Source organism: Lontra canadensis, unplaced genomic scaffold (assembly GCF_010015895.1).
Source record: "Lontra canadensis isolate GAN:19392208 unplaced genomic scaffold, GSC_riverotter_1.0 scaffold53, whole genome shotgun sequence".
NCBI lineage: Eukaryota > Metazoa > Chordata > Mammalia > Carnivora > Mustelidae > Lontra > Lontra canadensis.
The window spans coordinates 1,415,155-1,425,559 of NW_022631047.1; the positions used below are offsets into that span (position 1 = coordinate 1,415,155).

Consider the following 10,405-nt stretch of genomic DNA (forward strand, 5'->3'; position numbering starts at 1 on the left):
CCTCTCTCTTCCTGCCTCTCTGCCTACTTGTGATCTCACTCTGTCAAATAAATAAATAAAATCTTAAAAAAAAGTGAAGGTCACTGGATTCGAGGCTAAAAAATTTAGGTTAAAGTTCTGGATAGGCTCTTCACATAAACGAAACTACTGACAACAGAACTTGTAAAAAAGTGACAGGATTTGGTTTTTACTTTAGAAAAGACTGCTAAGACCAAAGCAAGACTGGCAGTATCTTATATGAATTGTCATCATACCCTATTTGACCAGCTATGTTATCTCTGGAAATCTTTCTCCAGGTCCCATTGCCAGGGTGCAAATTTACCTTTATTTTTGACATCTGAATTACTGGATTAACTTGTTTCCTTAGCTCCACTCAAAAAAACATTACCCAAACTATTTCTGAGCTGTATTTATTCAACAATTATTTACTAAGCCTCTACATGTCAGGTGCTATCTTAAGAACTGGAGATTCACTGGTGATATATGATGTCCCTCACTCTTCTGGGAGAAACAGACCTCCAATGATGATTATTAAAGTGTGGTTAATGTCTAAATTTCAAATCCACAGGCCTGAATAGCATAAACTAGGATAAAATAACTTAGGGGGCTAGAGCAGGCCTCAGACAAGGTGTCTGCCTCACCTTTCTTTCCCAGCCTTCATGTTCTCATGCTTAGTATAATGCTTGGTGAGCCATTGCTAACAGCATTGAGATTATCATAGATGTTCAGTATCAGTTGTTTATCAAAAGATTCCCATCAAAGAGAAGAAACTAAAGCCAGTTCAAACTAAATTAATAGATAAAACCTTCATGCAATTATAGCAACTAATGGCCTTCCTTCTCTTCCTTGCAGGTGACTTTACAGTTTAGGAAGTTGCATATAAGCACCTGTATTCACCACATATCAAATGGACATACTATGGGAATACATGCTATTCAAACTAAAAATCTACTCAAGCGGGGGCGCCTGGGTGGCTCAGTGGGTTAAGCCTCTGCCTTCGGCTCAGGTCGTGATCCCAAGGTTCTGGGATCGAGCCCCACATTAGGCTCTCTGCTCTCCTCTCTCTCTCTCGCTGCCTCTCTGCCCACATGTGTCTACCTGTGATTACTCTGTAAAATAAATAAATAAAAATCTAAAAAAAAAAAAAAATCTACTCAAGTGATCCTCTCTCCAGTAATTCTCTTTAAAGCAATAATTACAATTCAGTTATGAGATAACAAGGTCAAATATTTCTCCTCAAGTTCTGGCCTACTGATGCCATACATAAGGCTTGGTATCTGAGTGAGCGATAAGGGTAATAAAATCATATTCAAGTGTCTGAACACAAAAGAACTTTAGAAAATCTTAGGAGACACAGGATACAATCAGATATCCATCAAGCTATACTTTCTTACTGCTACAGCTTAATGGCTGGTGATAAAACCAATGAACCCTTAATGAATCTTTAACTTCTAGAACTCATTGACAAAAGAGAACTAGACTAAAAATGTAGTTCAACTTTTTAAATATTTCCCTGAAGCTAAGAGCTACACTTATCATACTAATGCCTTCAGTATGCTCCAAAGGAGACCAAGTTTTTTGTTATTTTTTTGTTGCAAAAGGTGGGGACCTGTGGACAGAAAGAGCTGGTGCCCAAAGGAAACCAAGTTTAAAACAATAACTTAAAAAAAGCTATAGAAGTTCAAACATACCTCCCAATGTGAAAAAATCTAGGGTTTTGAACAAACTGCATTCCTTAACAGAAGCAGAACCCATGTTATTCTTCTGTAACATAACAGAACAGAGTTGAATACCAAGTGTTATGCCCAGGCCACCTGGAAAGTAGATTTTCTAGTTGTAGAATTTCAAGAAAAATGGTTTTGAGTATCACTCTGGAGAGTCATATACTCAACAGGGGAAGCGAAAAAGGTTGTGTTTTCCTTCTACATCACCATAATGCCCTATGCAAACCTATTATGGCTTACTTCACCATCTCTCAAGTTTTTGTTCAGTATTCGTCTCCTGTGCCTAGCCTGTGACTCCCTGAGCACAGCAGTACCTGAAGGACTGTCTTTATATCCCAAGCCCTTAATACTGCCTGTAACATATATCCTTAATGTCAGACATAAAGAAAAGTGAAACAGGAACCACTTCTATGAAATACTGAAATAGAAACCATTTCTATGCTATAACAAATACAGAGAAGTTAGAAGGAATAAAAACTGCCAAAATGCAGAAGCTCAAAGATTTACAGGAGGACAACACATTTAGTTTTATTTCAATCAAATCACAACACTTTCTTTTCCAACCGCTGCAAAGTCCATCTACAATTTGCTATTACAGATCCACTTTTAAAAGGTTTCCTGACATTACAGCAAGCCTTTTTCCCCCCAGAGGAATATTCCCAAATTTTTCCTCAAGTAAAAATAAAAACTCCATTCCAGTAAATGGTAATACATGAAATTACAGTAAACCAGACACTTAAAAGGACAGCCAAAAAAGTCTTCCAACAGTTTATTAGAAAGAATGTAGACATTAAAAAAAAAAAAAAAAAATCCCCACTGTCATGAACATAAATTGAGGTTTTCAGCCTGGGACAAGCTGAATCAAAAAAAGAAATAAAAAATCCAATAGTGTATTAACATTTTTTTTTTCCACTCATTTGCCATACTGACAGTGTAAATACAATTTGGTCTAAATGTACAGACTCTCAAGCAACAATGTACAGCCTTTCTTCGTCCTCCATGCTAAGAGATGTAAAAGTTTAAGGGTCAAACAATACCAAATGTACAGGCTTCAAAACCATCTAAGTTAGGGCATTCACTAGTTTTAGCTAAGATACATCTGGAACACTGACAAGTGATTACTTACAATAATGTGAAGTAAATTCTTTGAAAAATAAAAACTTTAGTGGAATAATCCTGGAGGATATACCAGAGGACAAGTTACCAAGATTAAGTTATCAACCAATTTGTTTCATCAGCCACTTTTGAGTCCATTTTCTAAAATCTAAAATTTAGTTATCTTCCTTCTAAGCCAAGAGCTTCCTATCATGTCAGTATCTATGTTACGAAGTAAAGGAGACTGAGGTGAAATGTTTTTATTTATCACAACTGCTGTGTCAATTGCCTAGGACCTCAACAGCATCATGGAAGTTTGGGAAAAGTTCATGCATAAGGTTATTGCCTTAGCTGACTTAAAACTGCCCCATACAATGGTACGTATCAACCCTTAGTGAAGCCTTTAAAAAAACAAACAGGTTGAAAAATGGGTTAAAGGAGGCAAATACAGCATCTGCCTTTAGAGCTATCGACTCAGGAATTCTCTCAATTATGAAATCTTGCAGAGAAGTTACTTTTCTTTTCTCAAAATCCGGTGATGACAACATTCTTTACTCCAGATCTGGCATTTCTGAAAGATTTTAAAAAGATTAGCAATGAAGTACAAGGAAACAATCAACTTCAAAGTTTTATTAAAAAAAAAAAAAGAAAGAAAGAAAATTTAAAAAAAAAAAAAGTCAACAACAGAGTTAAATAGTTTCCTAGGGAATTGTCTTTTTTTTTTTCTTCTTTTAAACAGGGGAAAGCGCAAACGCAGTCCCCGACTACCACAAATTATGCAGGTGAGTTTCCCACATTTGGGAAAATCGCAGGGGTCAGCACATCCGGAGTGCAATGGGTAAGTCTCAGCCTGGAAAAACCACCTTAACCCTGCCAGATTAAATATTTGTCTTTTTTATTTTTTTTTATTTATTTTTTTTTTAAAGATTTTATTTATTTATTTGACAGAGATCACAAGTAGATGGAGAGGCAGGCAGAGAGAGGGAAGCAGGCTCCCTGCTGAGCAGAGAGCCCGATGCGGGACTCGATCCCACCACCCTGAGATCATGACCTGAGCTGAAGGCAGCGGCTTAACCCACTGAGCCACCCAGGCGCCCCAATATTTGTCTTTTTTAATGTAAATTTTGAATCATTCAAATTTCTGCTTTGGATATCTTATTAGAGGCTGCGAAGAAATAATTTTTCTTCCAAGAACTGTAAAGAAGTTAACATCTCTATTTTGAGAGTTTGTGGTCTTTGATGTGAAATACCACAGCGTAAACATCTTTTTTACAAAGATACTTACTTTCATCATCACTGTCTTGTGAATCCTGCAGAAGAAGAATTTTAAGAATTACTAAGTTGATTAAACATTACTCTGCTAACAGTATGCCTTAAAAAGCTGAGGCACTGTACTTTTATTAAAATAGCAAAGATATGTGATTGTATCAAGCTTATGAATTTAATTACTGGACTTAAGAACAAGTTTACTTAAGATGAAGAGACATACAGCTGAGGATCTACTTTCCTGTAAGTTGTGTGCCTTCTGATTGGTGCTCATCCTTTAAATCCCTTCCTATCAACCAGACTGAAACTTGGCATAAAATGGTTTCTCTTCTCTTTTGGCATTCAATGGAAGAGGAAAACAGCTCACTGTGAAAACCACTGGACTGACATAAGACAATGAATTCCAATCCTAGCTGCTGAATTGTCTAAGTATTTTTCAAACTGTACTGAGCAACTTTCTTGAAGATGTTAGCAGGATGCCAGCCGAGGGAATGTCGAGAGAAGTGATCAAGTTTATCCTTCTTACAGATTCACAACATCCATCTATTTACTTTATGGTTTCTGACCAATCCTGCTGCAAAACCTGTTTAACTTAGTCAAACTAATCAGAGGACACCTGTTCCCTAGCAGATACCTATTCTTCAAAAATGAGCACATTTCAAAAATTTCTTTTCCCTGTATTTCTTAGAGAAAAACAAAAACAAAAACCAAGAAGTGGCAAAAAAAAAAGCAATCCTGAATCTATATGAAACAACCTATAAATACATTGTTTCTTACTATTTAAGTAAACAGAGAAAAGAATTTATAGACTTACATCATCTGCTCCATCTACTTCTGGTAAATCTACATCCTCATCACCACCCATGTTGTTCATCATCTATTTGAAGTGTAAAAATTAGTTTTAAAAATGATGTTATAAATTAAGCCCTAGTTATTAGGTTGCAAGCTCCAGAATAAACCTTAAGCCTGTCATAGATTTCCACCAATAAAAGAAGCAAAACAAATGTTAAGCACCTTCCTTTCTGAAAAGGTAGATTATCTAGGTAATCACATAAAATCCTGACAACTTGTAGGAAAACTAAGTTCTCACTGAAGAAAAGTGAAGTTGTTAAAACTTATCCAGCAAGATATTTATGTAGGATGTAGAAATTAAATACTGAAATCCTGAACAGTGTCTACCTCTCGTGCCTAAAGAAAAGAATGGGATTCATCTGTAGTTGTAAAGCTTTGTATCTTAAGCTAGGTGGCACATGTATTATGGTATTCTCATTAGTTTTAAATATTGTGAAGAACCAATAAATGATTTAAAATAAAGACCTTCAGGATGATTAGGCTGTATAAAAAGGCCCGAATACTAAATCAAAGACTAAAGAGGAATAAGTAATGTGTTATAAACAGAAAATATATGTAATTCTTGAAATAAAATGTATATACTAAGGAGAGTAATAACATTTGTATATACAGATACTCTTGTATACTCACAACACATTGGGACTAACAAAAAAACATACTTACATGAAGTACTAATTTCCTATCTTTAGTTCCTGATTATAAAGCAAGCGGTATTATTACTTAAAAAGATACGAATAACCAAACTAAACTATTAACAGATGGGAAGGGACTTATGTCCCCAAGCTACAACTGTTCTGTAAATTTTTTTACAATTTTAAATATTCACATAACCATATGTAACTTTATGAAAAAATTTTAAAACTTCCGGAGTCTATGCTTATTTGCACTGTAGGGTTAGAAGAAGCCTTTAAAAGGTACCTAACCATAAAACTGCTCAGTATAAAAGTTCTGGGCAACCCAGTATCGAATAATATAAATAACTAGGAAAGAGTTTCCCTAAAGAACTGTTGAACACTTCGGTTAAGTTTCTTTGAACAGGAAAAAATGCTCAAAATGTGCCAAGCACAATGTTAGCTGTTGAGGATACAATGGCAATAGAGACAGAACGAACTGAATACACTCAAGAACTATTAAGGAGGTAAAAACAAAAAACAGAACAAAAGATAGCTGTTAATGCTATACTGGAGAGAGACAGTGAAAGAGAGTGTTAAGCTATGTCAGGCACAGCTGGGACCAATTACTACAGGTAAGGAGTAGGAACAGGAGTAGGAACAGCATAGTTGAAAACAATCTTCCTATCCCCCCTTTCCCTCTAATTTGAAATCAAGGTGCCAAAACCATGTGAGGAGATGCTGAATAAGCAGTTGCATATAGGGACTCCTACTTTTTAGCTGTTAGTTTTCAAAGAAGAAATATAAACAAAATCCAGTCAATTAAAATTTCAAATTGCCATGAAATGGATTTCATCTTCAACTTACAACCTAATATGCTTTTTCTAATCAGCTTTACTGCTGTACATTTACCTCATAATACCTAAAGGGAGATCGATGACTTTTTCTCTTTGGCCATAGCAATATGTATTTGGAGGACATCTTGGAAAAATACTTACTTAAATCCTTTCCTTGATTTTGCAAACTAGAACATCCTTACACACCACTCATCATGCACATCTCACTACCCATTTTTATGTTTAAAGGTTTATATTCATATTACATGGCTCTAAAATGCAAACTTCTCCATGTTCCTAAAAAAAATCAGTCTCAATGCTAGAATAAGAACTAGATACAAAACAAACCAACAACCCCACCAAACTAGCTACACTGCACTGACAAAATTTTTTGTCTGTATACATCAACTTTAGTACTTACCACTAACTCTTTTAAAAATTATAAAAGAATGTTAAACATCAGGATTAAATGACCACTGTTAAGATCATTACTTTGTTTTGCTGCAGAATGACCTCTGAAGTAAAATCATTCAAGCCTTAAATATCAATAGGAGCTTTAAAACCAAATTAAGTTCACAAAGAAATGTACTGAGGTGGCAAAATGCATTTATAAGAACTTACCTCAGAGAAACGATCAAAATTAGACATGTCTTCATCTGAATCATCTTCCCAGTCTTTCCAATTATTGAAGTCCACACTAAGCCAATTAAGCTATAGATCAATACAAACATAATCCTATGATTACATTAATTTAAACTTACAGCTATATACCTTAAAACTGTATTTTTGGAACTGTGGGTTCATACTATTGAGACATGCAATTAACATATGAAAAAAGCATAGACCAGAAAAATCAGAATGAGGTCAAATGCAGCAAAATACTTTCACAAAGCTCCTTTCACAGTTGTTGAAAAATCCTAGTTTAAAACAAACAAAAAAACCCACACAAAACCAAAAACAGGGGCACCTGAGTGGCTCAGTTTTAGTTAAGCCTCTGACTCTTGATTTTGGGTCAGGTCTTGATCTCACAGTTGTGAGTTCAAGCCCCACATCAGGCTCCACATTGGGCGTGGAGCCTACTTTAAAAACAAACAAAATTCATTGCTAGGAACTATTCTCAGATACAACTGACTTTTTTTTATAGCACCAAAATATGCTCCCATAGAACTTATAAAACCTTCTAAGAAAAATCTGCCTCTTCAATTCAGCAAGAAATTCTGTAACAACTACTGCTGACTTTATTCTGACCACCTTTGGTTTAAGTTGTAACTAATAAAACCCAAAAGAAGGAAAAAAATCATAGAACACAAGACTTTAACAACAATTAACTATGAAACAGAAATATTATATTCCTCTTGCCAAACATATGTGTCTTTTATTACTTAAAATAAAAATGTTAAACTTTCCCTCCCCAAAAAAGAAAAGACACATACCTTTGCCCTTTCTTTTGTTAACCGTGGCCATGACTGGCCAGACTCGCCTTTTCGTAAACAACATAAAATTGATCTGTCCGTTCTTTTATGCTTGGAATCCTAAAAACAAAAACAAAAGCACTATCACACCATTTCTCTCTCCAATAGCACTACAGAATAGAAAGCCACTTGTCATTCCTCAACTCTCTTTTCTAACTTCTCTCCCTACATTTTCTCTAAACTTAAAAAAAACATCCATTTTTTGCAATTTGGATAGCTAATGAAATTTTTAGTACTCTGGTGGGATATGAACCCACAAGAGTACGAAAATTTTTAGTACCCACAAGAGTACTAAAAATTTCATTAGCTATCCAAATTGCAAAAAACTTTTCCCTCCCTGCACAGGTGAATAAAATAAAACCTTAAAAAATTTAACTAAATACGATATAATCATAGACTAATTTTAAGATTCTATAAAGTTAGATTAAGACAAGCCTCAAGAATATTGCCCCAAGTCCAAACACTGATAGCAAGAACAAAAAGAGTATGCAGAGAAGTAGTTCTAAGCGGGAAATATTGCAAAAATATAAATACGCCTAGTTAGCTTCTGAACTGTTAAGAAAAACAATTACTGCTTACTGCTAAAAGGAGTACTTGATGTATGTCCATTTCCTCAGATTTAAATTGGGATTAAAGCATCAAGACTACTTACATTTGGATCAATACAGTGAAAAAGATCAATTTCATTTAAATGTTTAAAATTATCACTTCCTCCAAGACAACTGTGTAAAAAAAAAAAAAAAAATGAGCCTTTATCTTCAGAGAGATAAAGATTAGTAATAACTTCAGTGAAAACACAAAACAAGCAAGCCAAAGTCAGTCAGTTGTCTAACAAGCTTTTTACTCAATGATGTAAAATGGTGATTTACCTGAACGTAAGTTTGGATTTTTCAAAATTTACATTAACATCTTTACTGTCTTCAACACAAAATTCAATGAAGACGTAGTCCCTTCGATCGTACCACTTTGCAGAAGCAGGCTGCCTACAGAGAGATAAAATTAGACAAAGTTAACCTGGAATTCACTAACTGAGTATTTATATAACCTCCGAAGTTTGGCATGTAAGTATACTCCCACTCAAACAAGGAGTATTTTGAGGCAGTTATTATTATTATTGTTATTATTATAATAACTAAAGTAGGCTCCGTGAGCAGCAGGAAGCCCAATGCAGGGCTTGAACTCACAATCCTAAGATCAAGACCTGAGTTGACTGAGCCACCCAGATGCACCTTGAGGCAGTTTATTATAATTTCAAATACACCTTTAGTAACAGCTGCATTCAAAGTTAAAACAACAAAGTGATACTGATTTCACAAAAGAATTTTAAAAATGAAACAAAAAAAAGAAACAATGCTCAATAGGGTTAACCATTAGGAAGCCCTATCAAAGTTTATTTGCCACTCCCTTAGACTTGCTCCTAAATGTCAACTTCATAGAATTAAGGTATCATACAGAACTAATCCACTATCAATTGAAACGCAGTATTAAACATTTTTACTTACAATGCTAGGAACTACGGGGGTAAGAGAGATGATGGTAGAACTGATAGTGTTTTTTAAAAAGTTCTCGTCTATAGCTTATTTCTGATTGTATCAAGCAACCATTTTTTTAAACCAATTTTCCTAACTTTTACAATTCTAAATAATGACATTGAAGAATTAAGCTTTTTTACAGCCTTAACTTCTATCTACACATATATCTGATAGATACTATACTAGAAAAAGCCTGGACTATTTGCTTTTTCTTTATTACTCTTCTGTTCCTGTTTCCTGCAACATACCCGTCTTCCTCATGGTGTAAGCTGCCTAGAGCTCTACCCATCCATTAAAATTATGTTTTAGAATATGATTAAAAACTGCTTGATGCAAATGCAGTCAAATATAGTTGATAAAGACTGTATATGTACATGGTAAATACAGTAATTTTTTTTTTTTTTAATCAAGAGTTGGATGCTTAGTGGCATCTGGGTGGCTCAGTCATTAAGCGTCTGCCTTCGGCTCAGGTAATGGTCCCAGGGTCCTGGGACCAAGCCCCACATCGGGCTCCCTGCTTGGCGGGAAGCCTGCTTCTCCCTCTGCTGCTCCCTTGCTTGTGTCCCCTCTCTTGCTGTGTCGGTCTCTATCAAATAAATAAATTAAAAAAAAAAAAAAAAAGAGTTGGATGCTTAACCAACTGAGCCACCCAAATGCCCTGTTTCTTTAAAACTGTCCTCTGTGGGGTGCCTGGCTGGCTCAGTCAGTACAGCATGCATCTCTTGATCTTGGAGTTGCAGGTTTGAGTCCTATGTTGGGTATAGAGATTATGTAAAAATAGAATAAGAAAATTCCCTTTTTTTTTAAAAAAAGATTTTATTTATTTATTTGACAGAGAGGGAGAGTGATCACAAGTAGGCAGAGAGGCAGGCAGAGAGAGGCGGAAGCAGGCTCACTGCCGAGCAGAGAGCCCGATGTGGGGCTCAATCCCAGGACCGAGATCATGACCCGAGCTGAAGGCAGAGGCTTAACCCACTGAGCCACCCAGGTGCCCTAAGAAAATTCTTTTTTTAAAAA

General features: G+C 35.4%; 1 protein-coding gene and 1 pseudogene across 1 annotated transcript in view; both read right to left on the minus strand.

Annotated features, from left to right (window-relative positions):
• Positions 1-2,226: 2,226 nt before the first annotated feature.
• Positions 2,227-10,405, minus strand: part of PTGES3 (prostaglandin E synthase 3) — a 23,570-nt gene continuing 15,391 nt past the window's right edge. The window contains 7 exon segments of the mRNA XM_032874501.1: positions 2,227-3,390; positions 4,105-4,129; positions 4,900-4,962; positions 7,006-7,095; positions 7,818-7,916; positions 8,509-8,578; positions 8,726-8,839. Coding sequence (XP_032730392.1) covers positions 3,371-3,390; positions 4,105-4,129; positions 4,900-4,962; positions 7,006-7,095; positions 7,818-7,916; positions 8,509-8,578; positions 8,726-8,839 — 481 coding nt within the window. The 3' untranslated portion in view covers positions 2,227-3,370.
• On the minus strand, positions 3,556-3,705 carry LOC116877858 (annotated as a pseudogene).